The following is a 20,757-nucleotide window of genomic DNA, read 5'->3' on the forward strand; positions in this document are numbered from 1 at the left end:
TAAATTACTGTCAGACACAGGTTTGGGTCACTGCCTCATATCAATTTGTTTTTTTTTTTAGCTGTAAGAACTTGTTTCAAGACATGTTACAACTTATTTTAAGAATCACATGGGATCCATTTAAGTCAGATTCATATTTATATCAGATGTTAAATCACAACATTAATTCCCAAAGCAATAACAAATCAAAAATATCAACTTGGAATGGGGCAATATATCGAAATTCAATGTATCACAATAGCTCAATTTAGTAATTATTTCATAGTAAATGATTCTGCTTAGCAAATAACATTGCTACAAAAATGTGTCTCAGAAAAAAACATAGTACCACACTGTCAGACTGAAACTTTTATTTAAGACATTTTATCATGGTTCTATCACATTTCAACCCTATATTGCATTGTCAATCACATTGAGATAATCTAATTGTAATCCCTATCAACTGTATCAGCTCTTCATATACACATCCTTACAATGCTCATTCAATGAACTTTCATTTCAAGGAGAACAAAAGTAGAAATAATAATAATAATCATACTTTCCAAAATCAAAATTCCCTGACTATACTATTTTGCAGGAAAAATAATGTTAGCTCAGTGCATTACTTTATAATGTTTTTCTCCCAACACATGTTTGTAAATAAACAAACAGTCAATACAACAACACAAATAAATCTGTATTTGGCAGAATTCTTTGTTGGATTAGACAAAAAAAGGTAATAAAATAAAATAGTAAAAAAGACATTTAAAAAAACACTTCCTACACATTTTCATGTGTTCTCTCAATAAGCTAGATTTCACTCAAATTATCATGTTGCATACACAGGTATAACCTTCCAATGCTCATTCAATGATCATCATATTTAGGTTTTAAGTGCAATGACATCCCTAAGGTTATATTTGATCAAAATATACACACTGTTTTCAAAACTCATCGAATAATAGGATGTATAATCAACAAGCTTTTCTGCATCTATCAACTCTGTTGCTTGGGCAACATTGGGTACAGTGACTTCATATGCTAATAAATCTTTGTTAAAACACACAGTTTCATAAAGCTGATGTTCAAAGCAATACAATGAAGAATCTACGACATAAATGTTTTTTATAAGTCCAAAGATAGGTACTGTATCATTTGCATTAGTTATTATCAGAGACTTTCTGCTGATGTACTTGTTACCATTAAGAATAAGCCACTTGACTGAGACTGCATGTTGTATGCCATCAATCCCCAAGAAATCTCTAATCTTTGCTGTGATGTACTCTTTATTTGTCACTTCTGAGACGGGGCCCAATTCTTTCTCATGTAAAAATATTGGATGCTCAATGCCCATTTCATTTTGACAGCATTCAAGAAGCTGGTTATGGTTCACCAACGATTTACATACATTTTTGAAGTTCAATTTAGATGATCACTGTTTAAAAAAACAGTGCTTTGACTCAAATCTCATGCACATATGCCTTGTCAAAGGACCCAGAGAAAGAATTTGGGTAGGGAGATGCAACATGTAATGTTGCTTAGGCGTTACATTTTTGTCAGGAAAAAGTTGCTTAAACTGTTTTAGATGCTGCTCAATCATTTGTTTAAGTCTTAATACAGTTTGCAGAGATATGACAGGCGCAAAAACTATTTGAACTATCTCAATTAATTCCAAAATAAACTTAACGTAAATATTTCCCTTCATATTGTTCAACAGAAAAGGCATGATCTTTAACAATATCAGCATTTGCCCAGAAGACTGTTTAAGTTTGTTATCATTAGATGACAAGGTATTGACACTGACAGGACAGGGCTTGTCTCGTACATCAATAGATGAAAAAGGAAAACTCTGCATGGCTGAATTGAAAATGTCCAACTCCATTTGTCCTGACAGAATAAGGTATTTTAACACACACTTAATTTCCATGGGTGCAACACCCTCAAGAATTATGTGCATTATGTCCTGTGGAGTTTGCTGAATGAGGTCAAAGGCTGGAAATTCAACCAGCTTGCTTTTTCTGTTTATTCCGTAGGTGGTTTTAAGGGCAGATTTCAAGAACTCTGTGCTGGCCCTTTCTATTTCAATGCACTGTCTAATGTGCTTTTCCACTGTCCTTTTAGTGAAACTTTGTTCGTTAAAATTGATTTGCATGTCCTCAAAGGTACATTCACAGTGCCTGCACTTGCTATATGCAAAATCAACTCCTTCATTAAAGCCAGCGAGCTCATGTTGTGCAAGTGTGTCACCACATAGTGAAATTAAAGCACCAAATAAATCCATTTCACCATTCTGTGTTTGTATTTTGACACCATTGTACAGCAATTTTAAGTCTTTATCAATTCTTTCTAAAACAACATCAACACCACACTGGTCAATATCATTCGTTTTTGCTATAGCAAGGAGTCTAATTGCTGCAAGCTTCGATCTAAACTTGGGGTCTATGTTTCCTAGAGTATAATAAACCATCAGTAATTTGTTTACAGAAGCATGTGACCCCAAGGGGTTGCATATCTCTATTTCATCAGTGTACAAGATCAGCTGCAAAGCAGTAGGTTTTATTGAAAACAGAGGGTGAGATTTAAAAAGACTCCCATCAACAATGTCATACAAAAACCCATCTTTGTTGCAGCTTTGTGGTGCAGTGTTGATCATATCAAAGATTCTGGAGTTGGACAACAACTGTTGTAGACTATTAATTAGGGGTATATAGTAAAAACTTTTGTTTTTGATTACAAGAACTCTTGAGTCTCCCTTTTTAACTCTTCAAACTTTTTGAGACACAACTATTTCCTCTGGTTTCACTGGGTTAAAAAGATTCTGAATGGTGCTATCCTGCATGTATGTGGTGGCCATTAGGGTGAAAGGATCCTGAAAATGATCAAATGTTGCCAATGCTTCCTCTTGGAGCTGCGCCGTACTCCCTGAATGACTCTCGAAGACCCTTTTCATTTTGTCTCTCAAGGTATCCAGAAGAGCCGCTTGATACTGTTGGACCCCAGAGACAATATCGTTGACACTCCTCTGAAAGAGAAAATAAAAAAAATTAAATACATCAGAGTATGCATTTACAGTCCGAGTGTCCATAGCTAACTAACATAAATAAAGTGCCCCCATGTCTGAAAACAAGGTTGAAAATGACATACAAAGATTATCACCACTCTTCAACCCCTTTGACTACAGGCACACTTACATTCATTATGACACTTAGCAGACACTTTTGTACAAAGCAACTAATAGATGCAATACCTGGGACAGGTGGCATTTTTCACGGACATTGATGGCAAATGCAACTGCACGTCTGGAAAGATTTCCGCCAGATGTATCAGCTTCTTCCTGGAGACATATTCATAGTAATATTACACAATTAGAAGAAAGACTAGTTAACTCAATTGTTGTATGTTTGAGTAATATTATCATGTAAGATATGGCTTTTAAACCAGCAGCCCCTGTCCAATATGTCTTATTTAAATAGTGTCTGTGAAAATAATTGCAGGAAGAAGGTCCTGTGTTCTGGCTAGTGAAAATTGCTATTTCAACCAGTGGCGGCTGGTCCATAGAGGCAGAGGAGGTTGCTCCTCCTCTATTTTTGAGAGGCAAGAGGAAGATCAAATCATCAATCAATCATTGTTTTACTGCTTAAGTTTTCATTGGACAGAATAAAGTAGAGATAAGTAGCCAACTAGTGTAGTAATAATAATAATTAGTATTTATATAGCAATGTCCAGATTAAAAGATTTCCAGAGTAAAAATAAAGAAACCCATATAAGACCCCCCTTCGCTACTAGTAACTAGGTAACTACAATTCTCAGTAGCTTGGCGGTAGCGTCACTATTTCCTGAATCAAGTAACTTTTCAGTAGCTTAACTCTTTTATTGATCAAGTAGTGTGGTAACGATCACTGAAGCTATTTTTTATATGGCTTAACACAGCAGAGATCCCATAGCACGTGAAGGCACCATTAAAGTAGCTTCACATGTAGTGAGCTACTTTTGCGTTTGACTGGTTGGTAGCTTCTGTGTAGTGAAGCTCCATAATGGTAGAGTAACTGGTAGCTTAGCTAACTACATTTTCAAAGTAGCTTGCTCAACACTGCATCTTACCTGATCAGGAGGTTGAATCGGGAATTCCTAAAGCTGTTGCTCCTGCTGTGAAGGGACACATGTGCTGACTTGACTGTTGGTCCTTTGCATCCCTCGTGTTGCAGTGGCACAACCAGAAAAAATGGGCATATCAAAATGTTCAAGTCCAACTCTAGATGGTTCGGATGCAGTTGTCATCAACCCAGAAGGCGGGCTTCCATTTTCAAAATACAGAGCATGTCTACGTCTGATGTGGTAGTAGAAAGAGTTGAAAACTCTGTATTCTTCGGTACATCCATTAATTCCACATACAACACGGAAATCTGGACTGCGGCCATGTGCCTTGTTAATATGGCTCAGCAGAGACTTCAATGTTAACGCAAAAAAAACAAAGCAAATCACACACCGCCAATACGCCATGTTCCTCAAAATCTTCTGAACTGAGGAGGAGATGGAAGCTGACAGATTGATGTGACAGACAAAACATCTGCTAAAGGCAAACTTGAACCACAGCCTGCGCCAGTACTGTAATATCTCCTAGTTCTACTTTTTGGTGGGCTTTGGCACGTTGGTTGGGTCAAACCATATTAACAATGGGGGGGGGAGGTCTCTGATATATCCTTTTTAGTAGCCTATGTGCTGCGATATGAAAAATACAAAAAGCATATGTATTAGCAATTACAAACACTATCGTCACCTTTTTCCCCTCAAATGCTTAATTTTATCATCCCTATTTACTCAGATTATTATTTGTCGAAGGAGGAGTTCAACCCACTACTGTATCATTGTCAAGTAGCACGTTCACGAGGTTAGAAAGAAGAGGTCACAGAAGAAGAGAAGAGAAGAAGGTCACACATTTGAAGAGAAGGTGTGTATTCATATTATAATAAAAGCGCATTAATTTGTCACGGTACCAATATTGCTGGGTTAAAAATGCAATAAAGATTATGTCTGTTAGCTAGCTAGCTAGCGCTACTAGTGAGCTAGCGCTGTTAGCTAGCGCTGTTAGCTAGCTAGCTAGCGGCGATGCTAACGTTGTCGTTCGGGTTAGCAAATCATTATAGACTGCTGAATTAATCCACTAAAATTGTCAGTTGCTTCTTTTTTACACCGGCATAGTGGTACGTTTATTAAATAATGAATTAAAAACGACATGTATAACTTTTATTTGTATCGTGATGTGTTCACCCGCCCACAACTTCCATTACGCAGTCAAAATGGTAACTAAGAGTGGAAAGTGTTCAGTGTTTTACACTGAACTATTTGACCGTTATAATGAACCATGCGGGTACTACCGGTAGGCCGATAGTGCACACAAATATTTCATGCTTCAGATTGGAACACATTTATACACTCAAAACAGTAAATGTAAGTACAGAAGTATGCAAATTGAGATACAGCAAGGGACAGATAGCTGTTTTGTCAGTATTGACTAAAACCAGTGTGCGAAATATGGGGTCCCTTCGTTCTGAGTCGGAGAGTAGCACGTTTAAGTTCGCGGCCAAATAGTAATTAAAGTAGTTTGTTACTATACAAGTTAAGCGCCTGTAACATCAGTGTTAAATGCGTATGTGCCGGTTGGTGTGTGTACCTTATGAAAGTAAGTGTTTATCGGTTAGCAGACGTAATGAGCAACATTGCAGTGGTCTACATGTAATGCGCACGTTCTATTGTTTACAATTAGCATGCTAAGCGGAGTTAGCTTTATTCACGTCTTATGTTGCCTTACTATGTAATATGGATGAGATTCATGTTGCTTAGTGTAATGCCCCATCCACCGCTTGCTTTGCATGTCCCGCAAACCAACCAGTGGAAGTCAGGGGAGGGCGAAATAGTTTCGGAAAGGACCACTCTACTGCGATGAGGTGGATTTGTTTATCGGCGTTACTATAGCGATCATGACGGTACTGAGCATAAAGTAGAAAGTAGATGAGACGATAGAAGGGTAAGAAACCCATATGAAGATAGGCTTTTTATTTCAGTTATTCTATTTTTGCACCGAAAATATTTGAAAACCATGAAAGTTTAAAAAGTTCAAGATAATGACCACTACACAAGCGAAGTTGTGACACCCCGTGTTCGTTCCCAGCGCCCCCCTAGGTTGTACGAACGCCCCCCACGGGGCGCTGACGCCCCCGTTGAGAAACCCTGTAATATAAAACAACGTGCATCCAAACAACTTTAGCCAATGCAACCTCCTATGTCAGTGTTGCGCAACAATCGGGAGATGGGACCCCCCGAATATTGACGGGTATTTCGCACACTGACTAAAACCATTATTTTTCAGCCTCTGTAGCAGATAAAAACATAAAATGAAAAGCATTTAAGAGCTTAAACCAAAAGGAATGATTGTATTCACTGTAATATTCAATCACATGTTTGTAAAGCTGTTTGAAATCAAATTATGATAATTAATTAATATTTTTTCTTCCTACCAGGTTATAGATGGGACAATGGATAAACTGGATGATGTTACAGTGTCAATTTTTAAGGGTATGTCATTTGTGTTTGAATCAAAACGATAAATAATTATTTGGGATTGTAAAATGTTGGTAATGATGCTGCTGTCCTCATAGCTGCTAACATCGATGAGGTGTTGATGCACTCCCTCACTCGTGATGATTTGAGAGACCTTTTTCCTGGGCCAGAACACTTTCTTAGGAGAAAAAGAGTGTGGTCTTTGATCAACCCAGAGGTAAATGGTTACCTACTTTGGTCTAAAAGAAAAGTTGCACAAGACATGTTATTTCAGATTGTCGCCATTGTTTGACTTTGACTGTTTGACATTATCTGCTGTTGTAGGACGAGAATCCTATCTTAAAAGATAAAGATGGCCCTTCTGAAACAGGAACTCCACCTTGTAGAAAACATAGTTTCCCCTCAACATCCACTCCTTTGGAGAAAAAACGCCCAAAGATGACCCTACAGCTACCTAGTCCACCAGAGTATGTGATCTACACGGACAGTGAGTTGGAACAAGCTCGTAGACATTACTTTGAGATGGCCCGCACAGGCAGAGAGGGGGAATGTGTAATGTCCAAGGAGTTGAGTTGCAGGCTAGTGAGGAACACACTCACCAGCATGATTTCCATCCTGAGAGCAAGTCCACAAGGAGAAGAGCTTCAGTACCCTTCCAAACCTGAACTCACAGCCATGGCTAAGAAAGTAGTGGAGTATTATCCCATGTTACAAGACAAAGATGAAGCTGTGAAACATGTAAGTCATTAAAATGTGTGGCTTTTTATTTCTTGCACTTTGTTGATTGTGAAGTACTTAATAATTATTTGAATTCACTGTCATCTCTTAACATTTTGAAAAAAAAGTCAAGGCTTCATCAAAATGATTAAGTAATTCTTATAAAGTTACTTTGTTATTTCCCACAGACAACCATTCACAATAAACTTAAAAAGAGGCTTCTGAACGTAAAGTCTCCGCAAAAGAGGCAAGGGCCTGCACAAGAGAGGGGCTGTCCAAAGAAGAGGCGTTGCCTTGACTTGTCAGCAAGTGACTCAGGAAAAGATTATGATGCTGACTCAAGTGACGCAGGTGGATCAACAATTATTTTGGATCAGACTCTTACCAGTTCTGATGAAAATGAAAGTACATGTAAGTAGAATTGCAACTTAATTTCCATTTATATGGTTCTCTACTCGAAAGGCATATCCACACATTGCTGAATGCATAACATCATGTGCAACATAAAAGTTGTTTGTAATGGACAGAGATATTATGGTCATTTTCTGTCATTCATTTTGTAGAGAACATTTTAACCTTAAAGGCAGCTATATATAGTTATGTGAGCATGTCATTGTCGTTTTCTGATTTATTGTTTGACAATTGTGGTGAGGCACAAAATGCATTTTTGAAAGGACAAATAAATATCTAAAATATCTTCATTAGCTTCCACAGTAGCCCGCTCGGGCCGCCGGCTGCCCAATTACACCGCGGACCAGCGATCCAGTATGGTCATCCGTTCTCCCAACTCACACCAGGGAGCCAAAAAGCAGCTGGTAAAGGCCCTCCACGGTACACTTTACCCAGCAGAGGACCCAGAGCCCGGGGAGGAAGAAGAGGGTAAGTCCTGAGTCTTCCAAACTTTTCTACTTGTGTGTTGTCTGAATATTTTTACAGACATCACCCAGCCATAAGAGGGCTGCTTCTAAAGGGAGACCATTTTTGACAGTCTTATGTGCACATAATCATTTTCATTTTTCATTTTAGTGGACAAGGATAGTCTGCAAGCACAGGCCAGGCATTTTAAGACTCTGCATGAGATGTACAAGAATAAAAAACAAAACAAAGATGCAGTCTCTCAACTCCTTGATCTCGAGTTTGAAGCAAGAAGACTGTTCATTGACAGTGATTTCCTGAAAGTGGAGGACAGGCACACAAAGGTCCTGGATGCCTATCCATGCTTCAAGGATCTTCAGAATGTTAGTAAACGACTTCCCATTTTTACTTTTCAACAAAAGTTCCAGATTTTAATACTTATTCACTCTGTAGGTGATGTCTGAGCTGCGTCGCCTCCTGGATAAAGACAACCACAAATACATAGCAGAAGTAAAGAAGAGATGGGACGACTTTGTTGCTAAAGTGCAGTTTTACGGAGTTTCGAAGAAAGCGATGAAACCACCTATGACCCTGGATGGTGGTAAGTCACCTCTTAGTGTCTACAGTGTGTTGGTGAAGATATGACTGTGAATAGGAGTGTGTCATTGATGCAAGGCTGACCAAATAAATCTAAAATGATCATGCTCTGGGGGCATTTTCACACTATTTTGTTATCTTACCATAAGTAGGATCCCTCTATCACACTTTAAGTTCCTAGCTAAAAGTTGTATTTTAAAACCTATTCACAAACTTGCTGGGATCAACTTTTCACTAAGGAATTAGGAGAAATCCAACTGGGTTGGCCCAGATGACATCGCAATTCCTGAAACAGTTATTGGCGGAATGACGGACGGACTTCAAATTTGTGCGTCATTAATGGCGTCTGATGCAACCTCTGCAGCAGTAGCTTACTAAGTCACAACACCAACCAACTAAACAACAGACATCGGCTACCTCCAGGGAGCATGTCATCTGATGCACCCAAAATTAACCTCACAGTGCATGTCTCCTAAACTTGAATAACTTTGACCTTAAGTCAGTTATATATTTATAGACTTTATATGCATTATCCTTTGTTTCATGTGTCTAAACTGTAGTTATGTTAATACAGATTGTGTGAGCTAAAACAGTTAATACAGTGTCTGTCTTTCCATCCACCTGTTCGCGTTTTCTCTTCTCTCTTCTCATAGTGGAATTCTCGATTGCCTTGTTCAAGGCACTCCCTACACTCTTTCCTTCACCAGCTGCACCGCCTAAGAAATTGGGACATGCCAGTGAGGCATTGATACATGTTCTTCAGGTGAGCAATTGTGTCACATTCAAATCTTGATGTTTTTTTTACTTGTGTCTATAAAGCCATTTACTTCCATGCTTTATCCTTTTTGTAAGTCTATAATGGGGTCGCTTTTCACAATTAGGACAACATTTAACAAAATATGTTGCTGTTTTTTAAGCTGCCTTGTCATGAAAGGACATTCTCTCAGCGGCAATTGATAGTAAAGTTTTAATAATTTAACTTTAAGCGTAAGCACTGTGGCAATTTGGAGCTTGTTGGCACCGTTCCATCCATTGGAAGAAAGCGGCACATCAGTGCAGAGCTGTTTTACTGCTGGTCATGTAAGCCAGCTTTCAGCAGGAGGTTAAGCAATTTGTTTTCATTATTTTATTGGAAGACATGTTTTTGTATTTTCATTAGTACATAAAATGGTGCTGTCTTTGGATTCACAAACTACATGCAAAGCATTATAACTTCAATCATAGATGCAATATATACATAATGGTAGTAGAGGGTCTGCTTTAGTAGTTCTATGTTATGGATGTTTATTAGAGTTTTGCTATCTCCTTTAGCCTACAGAAGATCCCACCGTCTATCTCCAGAAGAGATCTCTGTCCAGCCCCGTCTTACTTGTTGATGACTCCAACTGCCTTGTCGCCATAGGAACCACTCCCATCACTACATTTGCCAAGCAAGACCTGCATGAGGGTTTGCTATATCTAATGGCCTATTACTACACAATACATCTCACTTATCCGAAGTGTGTTGCAACCATCCTTTCTGTTATTCAAACAGAAATATTGAAGGACACTTGACCGAGACGCCACAGCCTCATCAGGGCCGCCTTAATGCACGGGCTGACCTGGGCTGAAGCCCAGGGGCCTACGGAGATCGGGGGCCTATCATGAGCCAATTAAAAAATAAAAAAATAAAAATAAAAATTCTTTTTTTTTTATTTCGGCTGTTTTTTTTTTTTTTTAAATAAACAAATTCTTGGCTTTCAGAATAGGAAACTTTCATTTCCAAAATCACACGATAAATACATTTTTGAATCTTGTAAAGGGAAGACGACAGCTCTCCCTCGCCACTCTGCTGTTCCACAGCGCCGCCCCCCTCCCTCCACTGAAATTATTATTGTAAGACGTAGAGTAATGATAGATAACACAGCAAGGTCCGTTACAGTTTGTTTTCATCTGATTTTTAAAAAACAAAGTCTTGGCTTTCAGAATATTAAACTTGTTTCGGCAAATTCAGATGATAAATACAACTTTGAAGCTTGTAACGGCATAATTACAAGCGGAGAACGGAGTAACTTGACGTCACAGCAGGCATAACAACAGCCGATGTTTCTCGTGAGGGTTTTCCCCGGGAAACAAACACAATACACACAAATGCAAATATACACAAACACCCACACGTCAGAATGAGAATATGTTTCACATGTGACTTATTCAAATTGCGAGTGATTGAGTGAAGAAAAAGTTTGAGTGGCGCTCGGAAAAGGAAATTGTTGAGGGAAAAGGAGTTTCGAGACAAGCAGCTGTTACAAAAAATGCCGAAGCTTACAGGTTATTTTAAAGCTGTAGGCCAGGATGAGGAGGAAGGACAGATGAGTTCTGTACCGAGCGGTAGCGGTGCCGGCCGCGGGGCCTCGGAGACAAGTAGGCCGTCTGGTTCTGATAGCGATGGAGTAGCGGGAGAGGAAAAACAGACCGGAGGGACATTATCTGTTGGAGGAGATGGAGAGGACGACGAGGACTTGCTACGTGGAGGGGAGCCAACGGCAACCGGACAAATACATGAGGGAGGCCCGATACGTCACTCATATGGAGGAGAGGACCAGGCGCGTGTAGAGCAGAGTGGAGAAGTGCGATCACAGAGCCTGCCGAGGCTATAAATGACTTTGATTTGTTGTTTAAATAGGGGGCCTACAAAAACTATCAGCCCCAGGGCCTGATGGCAGGTTAAGGCGGGCTTGAGCCTCATACAAAAAAGCCATGGCTGAGTGGAAAGCTTTCATTGGGGAGTAGATCTTGGTGGTAGTTAGGTTCCCAACCTGTTTCTACAATGCTCACCCGCAATGTCTGTCGAGGTTGGGAGAGAATAACATCCCAGAAAACAACTCACGTACAAAAACAAAGTTGCAATATTCAGCCCATCATTTCCTTCCAGCCCTCCTTTCCTCAAACTGCAGGTAGCTGCACCTTCAAAGTAAGGGTCACTTGCCATAACCACCTCTCTGTGGGCATTGCCCATATTCAGCCAGCAGGATGCCCACCTTTGTTTTGAAGGTGCAACTAGCAATACAAATGTAATCATTGCACTTTACAAATGATCAGCTGAAAATTGCAACTTTGCTCTTTGTAATGTAATTAAAAAGCCAGTCATTTTTAGGTCTATATATTGAGTCGTGCCCATTTGCTGGGCACAACTCATGCTCGCTTCGACATATACACATATACAATGTGGGTGAGCTAGGTGGTAGTTGGGCTAGTTATTGTTAACAATTGATACTGGTACCAGTATCTGTTTTTGCATTGATACTTTGGACACAAGAGACATGACTTTCTATCATTCAGTGTTTGATCATTTTTGTTCAACAATAAGAGAAAACAGTAATATTGAAGCTCTTAAGTTATAATTCTTCAGTTTTGGTTATCTAACACAAAGTAATGTTGAGTGGTTTTCAATGTTATAATTTAAGTTTAAAATTATCGTCATGATTCATTCATACGTTTTGTAAAATGCATGCTAGGTTCTTGTTTTGAGATCTGTCTACTTGAATTCAGAAATAAACAAATGGTAAAAGAAAATTTGACAACTTGTTTTGAGTATATTTGGCTTATACCTGTGCATGGAATAAGTGTTTTTCTGCTTAATTCAGGACATTTGCCACTTTTCTAGCATCCATATATTTCTTATTTCCAGAATTATTATTCTTATTTTAAGAATTCTTATTTCACGCATTCTTATTTCAAGAATTGTTATTCTTATTTTAAGAATTCTTATTTCAAGAATTATTCTTATTTCAAGAATTATTATTCTTATTTTAAGAATTCTTAATAAGTCTAATTATCTCACTGCACTGGCAGATTATTACACTTGTTTCAAGTCTGTATAAACTCAAATCACATATTTTTTTTCTTGTTATAAGATGGATGATTTTTGCAGTGCTCGTGCAGCACCTCTGTCATGATTGAACATTAACAGATTCCCTCTTACAAACTTACAAAAACCTTCTTTTTACTTTCTACTCCTTCTTCATAAACTTAAAAACACCATTGTGGTGGATCGTTTACGTTTTCAGTTTCCTATCTACTTTAAACAACCATCAACTGAGAGTAACTGTATATGATAACAACTCCTAAATAAGCTTACAATATATATTTCTTCCAATGAGTTCGTTATTTCATGTCTAACAAATTCTCTTCTTTCCATGTCGTATTCTAGGTGGAAAAATCCACCTATTATATTTAATTTGAATAAAACCTTAACTTTAATGTACTTCATATACTCAGTAAACCTCTTTTCAGTTTCCCCTAATGTTACTGTATGTAATATAATTTTTCTTTGAAGTATAATTAAGTACAATCCTTAGTTAATGACAAATACCATGAAATTCACAATGTAATGCAACGGTATCAATCAGTTCTCAAAGACTACGTTTAAATATCAGAAAATCATTGTTTCTTATTTATTTCAATATATCTACTACATCAAATCACACATTGATCTGTTAATTTTCAATGTATTTCCCTCCAACTTCAGGCATTAGAGAAAAAAGCAAGCAGACACCCTCCGGGCCGCTGCTGCTCTCGAGAGGAAAAAAGGGGGGGAACTCTCACAGACAAATACTGACACCCCCCTCTCTCTCCCCCGCTGCCGCTCTCAGCCTTTTTGGGAGAAGGGGGGCTTCCTTCAACAATTAACACTTCTGCTATCATTTTATTCAATTTTTCTGCTTGAACCCACTGTTCTCGTAAGCTCTTAACTCACGCTCTTCTCGTTCAAATTCTCCCTTCATTATGACTTCATATCTATTCATCTGACTTACTGTCTTTGTTACCAGTAAATATTCACAGAAAAAATTCCCCCTACAGTCTATTCAGCTTTTATTGTCCGATGTTTATTCCAACAAGTTTAGCGAGCCTCTCAGCGCGCTTCAACACCGTCTATCCACGATGTGACGCTGACATGGAGTCGTAACCCAGGCTTACAGAACTCTTTATCGTGACGTTTGGCTTTATAGATTCAACCCCCACAGAACAAAGGATTAATGAGGTCCGGTCACTTCAAAATTGCTTTTTGAAGGTTGCGTTACTCTCCTTTGGATTTACTTATAACTCAACTTCGATTCCGATGAACCTAAGAATTGTTATTCTGATTTGTTCCGGATGGCGTCTGAAAACAGCAACTGAACATCCCCCAACCAGTCTTCAGCCGTCTCCTTTTGCAAAAAGTACGGGGCCTTTCACCTTCGTCTTACATACCTCGTTGATTCACTTTTATGTTATATAACTTTCCTACCTATCTAAAATATGTATTTGTATATTCTACCGCAACAACTATGACACCGGAATATGTCTCTGACAACTCTAAAATGTAGTTTAGCCAATTAGAGACCTTCGATAGAAACAGGCTCGTCTGCTCACCTTTCAATTGTAGGATCCTCGTTTTAGTTGTCAGAGATTATTCTAGGCCTCTTCTCCGGACCATTCGTCCGCTGGCTGCTGATTTTCCTCTAAAAAACCCTACTCATGACGTTACCACGTCGGCACGTCGCCACGTCAGGACGTCATCACGTCGGGGAAACACCATTTGTTGGGGCAGAATCTCTGCTCCGCGCCGTTCCTATATGAGCGGGTTCTCAAAAGAAGAAAAAATTCAAAGCAGCCAGGATAAGGGTTAAACAATAATCTGCTTTAATGGCAAAAACATACAAATACATCACCTAATCACGAAGCACTCTGCAGAGTACTCCGGGCTCAGGTTCTACCACCGTGTGAGACATGTCTCAGGAATGGCAAGTCAAAAACAAGAGCGCCGATCTTCAAAATAAATGATCACAACATTTATACACAGGTGGGGAGGAGTTTCGCGCGTGTGTGTGTGTTTGTCCCTCTGCCCTTCGGCAGATCCCCCAATCAATGATTTGGAGTCATGACAGAGGACTCTTTGAAAGGACACATACTCATTCCCCCTAAACATCTTCAACACACACATCCTATCATGTATCTTATCACACAACAGTCACCTGTTTTTCTCTATGAAAGCCATATTTCTAAATATCCAAACGCCATCGTCCCATGACAGTCACCGCATCAGTCAACCAACATAAGTTAATTGTTTTTGTGGCTTAATGGCTTCCCTGAACTTCCCTTCACCCCAAAGTCAGCTTACTAGGAATGAATACATTTTATTGATAAGCTCAAAAGGACGTTTATCTCGTTTACTGCTGGGTGACCCAAGTCTCAAGGCCTCTTTTGGGGTCTGTAGGAGATAAATCATTAATTCTACAAGACTTTAACTGCCTTTTATCTGAAAATGTATCTGGGAATTCCCCTGTTAATTGCAAGGACTATTGGTAATTAACAGAGAGACCCTAGGGGCCTCTTCTTGGTATCTGCTAGTGAAGTACTATTTGAATTATTTGAAGTATTAAAGTAACGTGTTATGGCAGGAAAGTTCAATCTGGTATATTCATTTTAATGTCACCTTATATATTCGTGGGTGTTAAATTTGAAAGTACATTTTTACTGTTTAAATAATAGAGAGGGTTTTCATATATTCCTGAAACAATTTCCCACTACTTAGTAATAATAAATTAAAGCAATAGTCTTTTCTTCCACTTTTCATGTGTAGTCAAAAGGGTGGTTTTATGACCTTTGACATCTGCTTTGCAGTTCCCAGCAAGGAAGGGGCCCTGAGTCTCTAGCTTCCTCTGCTAATTGCTAAAAACCCGTATTGATTAGCCCAAAAGGAGATGTGCCTCAGATACAAGACAGTTGAAGTCTTGTAGAATTAATGTTTATCTCCTACAGACCCCAAAAGAGGCCTTGAGACTTGGGTCACCCAGCAGTAAATGAGATAAAGGTCCTTTTGAGCTTATCAATAAAATGTATTCATTCCTAGTAAGCTGACTTTGGGGTGAAGGGAAGATCAGGGAAGCCATTAAGCGATAAGAACAATTAACTTCTGTTAAAGATACATGATAGGATGTGTGTGTTGAAGATGTTTAGGGGGAATGAGTATGTGTCCTGTCAAAGAGTCCTCTGTCATGACTCCAAATCATTGATTGGGGGATCTGCCGAAGGGCAGAGGGACAGAAACACACACACACACACACACACACACACACACACACACACACACACACACACACACACACACACACACACACACACACACACACACACACACACACACACACACACACACACACACACACACACACACACACACACACACACACACACACACACACACACACACACACACACACGCGCACAGAAGCAACATGGAATCAACAAACTGACTTACTACCTGGGATCCCGCCCAGAAGGGAAACCGACCAATGGAACACTGCCAACTCACTTTCTAGCTCGCTCAGAAGTTAACTGTGTATAAATGTTGTGATCATTTTGAAGATCGGCGCTCTTGTTTTTGACTGGCCGTTCCTGAGACATGTCTCACACGGTGGTAGAACCTGAGCCCGGACTACTCTGCGGAGTGCTTCGTGAGTCGGTGATGTATTTGTATGTTTTACCATTAAAGCAGATTATTGTTTAACCCTTATCCTGGCTGCTTTGAATTTGTCCTTCTTTTGAGAACCTGCTCATATAGGAACGGCACGGAGCAGAGATTCTGCACCAACACTAGGCAGAAGTCACTCAATGCAGAAATCACAAGTTTAACACACATTCTATATAAGGTGAAATTAAAATGAATATACCAGATTGAACTTTCCTGCCATAACACGTTACTTTAATACTTCAAATAATTCAAATAATACTTCACTCTCTCCCCCTCTTCGCTGCTCTTTCCCTCCCCTCCGGTACACAGCACCGTAAGACGTAGTGTGGATTTGCATTAGGTAACGTGAGATACGGCTGATACTTGCGCATTAGTTTCTGTTATGGATCAGTATCAACAGTCCTGCCAGTAACGTTACTATATTATCAATGCTACTTTAGTTATAGCCTGATATATGATAGCTAACTTTACAATGTTGTGATGTGACGTTAGCTAACATTCTGTAGCTAACGCCGGTCACTCACCAAGATAGCTGCCCAGTTCTCCACTGGTTCTCCTCACACCACAGCTCAATTTCTCTCCGATGGCCGTTATTTCTTCTAATCCTTGGCTGCTCCTGGTCTCTTGGATGCCTAGCAGGCTCATAATTATAAGGTTGTGGTCCGTCATATGCATTTGAATATTCATGTTCAACTTCTTCTGTGTCTTCTGTGTCGAAACTAGCTTTGGGATCCATGTTTATTAATACGTTACACCGGCCGCTCTCCCCCTTGTGTCCCCCGTGTTACGTCACACGCGGGAGGTCACGTGCCGAGGCTTTTTTATGCGGAAGTGAACATTTCTTACAAAAACGACGCCAGATGTCACTGTAGTGTATATTCACAGGTGTCTTTAACCTGGAAGTTGCTCTTTAAGAAAATGTGACAAGAGCCAAGAGTCTACCTGACATCTTTCAGACTTTCAAACTAACAGACAAACATCAGACAGAAATCGAAGTATAAAGTTAAGGAATGAATGATCCAGTCTCAAAAAATAGCTACATGTTACTGTTTGATTGATTGAATATTTTATTAGACAGAAAAGCAAAAAGCACAGCTACAGTACTGTACATTCCCTTAGCTCATAGTAAATATCCATTAGCTCACACACGCAAATACGTGATGATTTAACTAACACTGCTATTAGTCACGGTTGTTTGTTGTTAAACCCACCGCAGCAACCTGCCACACTGCTCACCAGCAGCCTGTGTGACATTAAGTTTCACGTAGTCAGACCCACCGTTGACTTCATCAAAATAAAGATATTTGTAAAAATAATGTGTTTGTAAAAATGAAGTGGTTACCTACCGCTTGATCTCCCGCTTCAGATGAAAATGTCAGTCACGGCATTATTGAGGCACTGACAGACATCTCACGTTTACTTTTCGATTTCTCCGCCATAAGTGTTGTTCTCATAGAGTTGTCTTCATACGATAGAGACGCAATGACCCGCCCTAAGCTGCCTCTGATTGGTTTGTATACGTGGTGCCTTTCGTTGGGTTGGTTAGATTTTGCCTCGAGGGCTGATGATTGGTTATCACATATCTCGGTCAGCCAATCGGGGGCAGAATAGGGCGGGCTCACCCTGTCCCTGACTTGAACTACGGCAGGTCTCAAGCAACAAGTTATGGAAATAAATAATTAAAGGGAGGGAATCCTCATGACACACATTTTTAAATAATTATCATCCGATAAAACAGACCAGTCTCTGCCAGTCTTTTTTCTTTTTTTTTTAATCCGATGACGTTATCAGTGATTTTAAGTTGATTAATTACCGAAATAACATCAACCCTGTGGGCGGCGCCATTTTGACGAGTCACATGACTTATTTTACCGGAAGTGACGTGAACTATGCGTTTGGTGTCGAGGAAAAATTGACGTATGTGCTTTGTTCATGTTGTTTACTCTAGTTACTCTCACAATTCTATTGAAATATTCCTCATTGTATCGCGAAACATTGCCACAATTCGGATAAGAACAATCCACGGAATGTTCCGTGTGCACTTGTGCTCCGTGAATGCTCCGGAATGCTTTCTTTACTTGATTGATTAACTACTATGGAATTTATTCAACTACATTGTACCATTATTATGTTAGGCAGGGCTGCCAACACTCACGCATTGAGCTTGAGAGTCACGCAATTAACCCATATCTCACGCACTCAAGCCACACTTGCCTTTCCTCACGCTAAGTTTTCGTCCAAAACAAATGTATATAAATATAAAAATAAAGTGAAGGAACAGCAAACCAAGCGGTCTACGAAATGAGACGGTCTTCTGGCTTAGTTCAGTAAAGTTGGAACGATATTGGAAGATTCTGATTTCACGGATCAATAACTCATGAAAACGTTATTCAGACACAAATGACGTCTCCTAAGTACCGTGGTAAGGTTGACAACAAACTACAATCACATTTTGATAAAAAAAAAGCCAATACGCGCCGTCCTCCGAGCTGGGCACATTACATTGGTCTCTATCCGCAGCCGGAGAAGAAACGAGTGCTCAGGGACCGTCCGCAAAGTGCCACTCTGAAAAAAGAGAATACAATAATATTCAATCACTATTATACAGCTTATTACTATAACTCACCACACACATCAATAGTCTCCTGTTGGTCATACTACAGCAGAGAGTTTGGAAGAATATGCTTTTGAATAATTGTGGGGAATATTTATAATGTAAAATCTTCAATAAATATGGCATCATCTTAAATAACTTTACTATTATACAGTATATTTCAACCAAACTCACTATTTGCATTGTTGTTGTTAGCATCTGGTTAGCTTAACGGATATTAAAAGCTGTTTCTAAAACAATGAGAGGGAGAGCTCTGTCCTGTCAGACTGAGAGATAACTACAGCTCAGTGAGGTAAGGGACTCTGTTTAGATACTTTAGTCTAGTTATCTCAGTGGGTCTCATACGTTTTGGTCACCATTTATGAGAATAAATGAAAAACAGTTATGAAATACTATATGACAGTGAAACAAGAATACAATTTAAAAGGTGAGTGATTTGTAAAATATCCATAAAGAAAAAGAAAATCTGTTTACCATAAATTCATTGAGCTCTCAAAGTGCACCAGGTTGATGCATTTAACTTCAATATTTAAAAAAAAAATCTTCCCGGGGGAGCATGCCCCCGGACCCCCCAGAGGAGATGAGGACCCCCCCCCCCCCCCACTTATAAAATAGCACTTGATTGTAAGAGTTGCGGGTACACTGTGTATGTTCGTATTCCACTGTAGCGCCCGGTACATTAATGGGAAACACTGTACACATGAACGTTTCTTTTTTCGGTTCACCAAAAAACAATCTCACTCCAAGCTGAACTCAAATGTTGGCAGCCCTGTGTTAGGAATCCTAGCCTACATTGTTCTATAAAGAGTGCATTCTGTAGATATGCTTTTTGATTTCTTTTATCATGGCTATACTTAGTAAAGTTTTGGTTTTGAAAATTATTTGTCATTGTCCTTCATGTCCTTGCCATGCAATTGTAGACAGAATCCATTTGACACGCTTTAGAATTAACAACCATAAACTTCTTATTGAATAGGGTCGATACACAAATACTCCTGTAAATGACAGGTTGTGCAAACATTGCCATGAGATTGAGGATGAAAATCATTTCCTCCTAGAATGTAAACGTCATTATAAAACTTTTGATAAAGTCAATTAAATCTTTAATCCAGAACTTCCTAACCAATAAAATGTATTTAGTTGATGTGTCCATTAATATTAATAATAATAATAATAATTGTAAAGTATATAATGCTAAGAAGAAAGGGCTGTACCCGTCAAATTTACCCACCTTTCATTTATTGGTTCAACCAAAGAGGTGCATTTCACATCCTTCATGGCAACCAGTGCTGTTCTCAATACAGCTTTTTCTAACACCACAGTGTCGAATTCCCTGTGTAAACATATGCAATCCAAGTCGTCTGTGAACAGTTTATTTTCAAGCTCTTCAAGCTCATGACAACATATGTTCATAAGAGGATTGTCCATGGCTACACACCGATCGCAAGTACACCATTCATGTACAGGTCTCCCTACTCGCCCCCCGAAATCAATTGCACGAGTAAAGGGATCGTCTCCAGCAAGATCACCGTGCTGTTCATCCTCATCGTCACTGTCCCTGGATTCCTGACGGTTCTGGCCACTTGGCTCGAACCTGTATGGCTGAATTCCCCCATCCAATCTCTCCACATTGCTCAAAACTTCTTCCTCGGCTGACGAGTCCAAACTCAAATACTCCGCCATGTTTTCGTCTAATGAGCTGTCGTGTTTACAAAGTGAATGCATAGATGACGTCACGACCTACTTTTTCGGATCATGTGACTACTGAAAATGGCCAAAATGGCAGCTGCCTGAAGGAATATACAGGTTTTGATCAAAAAGAGCTATAAAATCATTATTTACCGGGGAATATCGCTGATTTCTTCAGGGTATGGTTTAAACATAATGTTTCACTAAATACTGACGTTGTTATTAACTATCTAATGACTGGAGCCTTCCTTTTTAT

At 39.3% G+C, this 20,757-nt stretch overlaps 1 protein-coding gene and 1 long non-coding RNA gene across 2 annotated transcripts; one reads left to right on the forward strand and one right to left on the reverse strand.

The window, feature by feature from the left end:
* Nucleotides 1-335: 335 nt before the first annotated feature.
* LOC307039113 lies at nt 336-4,613 on the reverse strand. Its single transcript, XR_013808148.1, has 3 exons — nt 4,081-4,613; nt 3,227-3,313; nt 336-3,001 (listed from the first exon to the last, which is right to left on the reverse strand). It is a non-coding gene; the product is annotated as an uncharacterized lncRNA (long non-coding RNA).
* Nucleotides 4,614-4,733: 120 nt separating this feature from the next.
* LOC307039112 (uncharacterized protein) lies at nt 4,734-10,264 on the forward strand. Its single transcript, XM_079680923.1, has 10 exons — nt 4,734-4,927; nt 6,498-6,552; nt 6,636-6,754; nt 6,862-7,275; nt 7,443-7,665; nt 7,960-8,133; nt 8,281-8,492; nt 8,563-8,710; nt 9,360-9,469; nt 10,018-10,264. Exons 2-10 carry the CDS (start codon nt 6,513-6,515, stop codon nt 10,258-10,260), a joined length of 1,683 nt encoding a protein of 560 aa, XP_079537049.1. The 5' UTR covers nt 4,734-4,927; nt 6,498-6,512; the 3' UTR covers nt 10,261-10,264.
* The last annotated feature ends 10,493 nt before the right edge of the window (nt 10,265-20,757 follow it).

This window comes from Notothenia rossii, assembly GCF_949606895.1.
Source record: "Notothenia rossii genome assembly, chromosome: 5".
Taxonomy (NCBI): domain Eukaryota; kingdom Metazoa; phylum Chordata; class Actinopteri; order Perciformes; family Nototheniidae; genus Notothenia; species Notothenia rossii.

What these genes read in the sequence shown, in the direction of transcription:
- LOC307039112 (XM_079680923.1), top strand. Translation starts at nt 6,513, where the DNA reads ATGGATAAACTGGATGATGTTACAGTGTCAATTTTTAAGG. An exon ending in GGTCTTTGATCAACCCAGAG is followed by an intron (nt 6,755 to 6,861) that starts GTAAATGGTTAC and finishes CTGCTGTTGTAG; the next exon opens with GACGAGAATCCTATCTTAAA. An exon ending in ACCTATGACCCTGGATGGTG is followed by an intron (nt 8,711 to 9,359) that starts GTAAGTCACCTC and finishes CTCTTCTCATAG; the next exon opens with TGGAATTCTCGATTGCCTTG.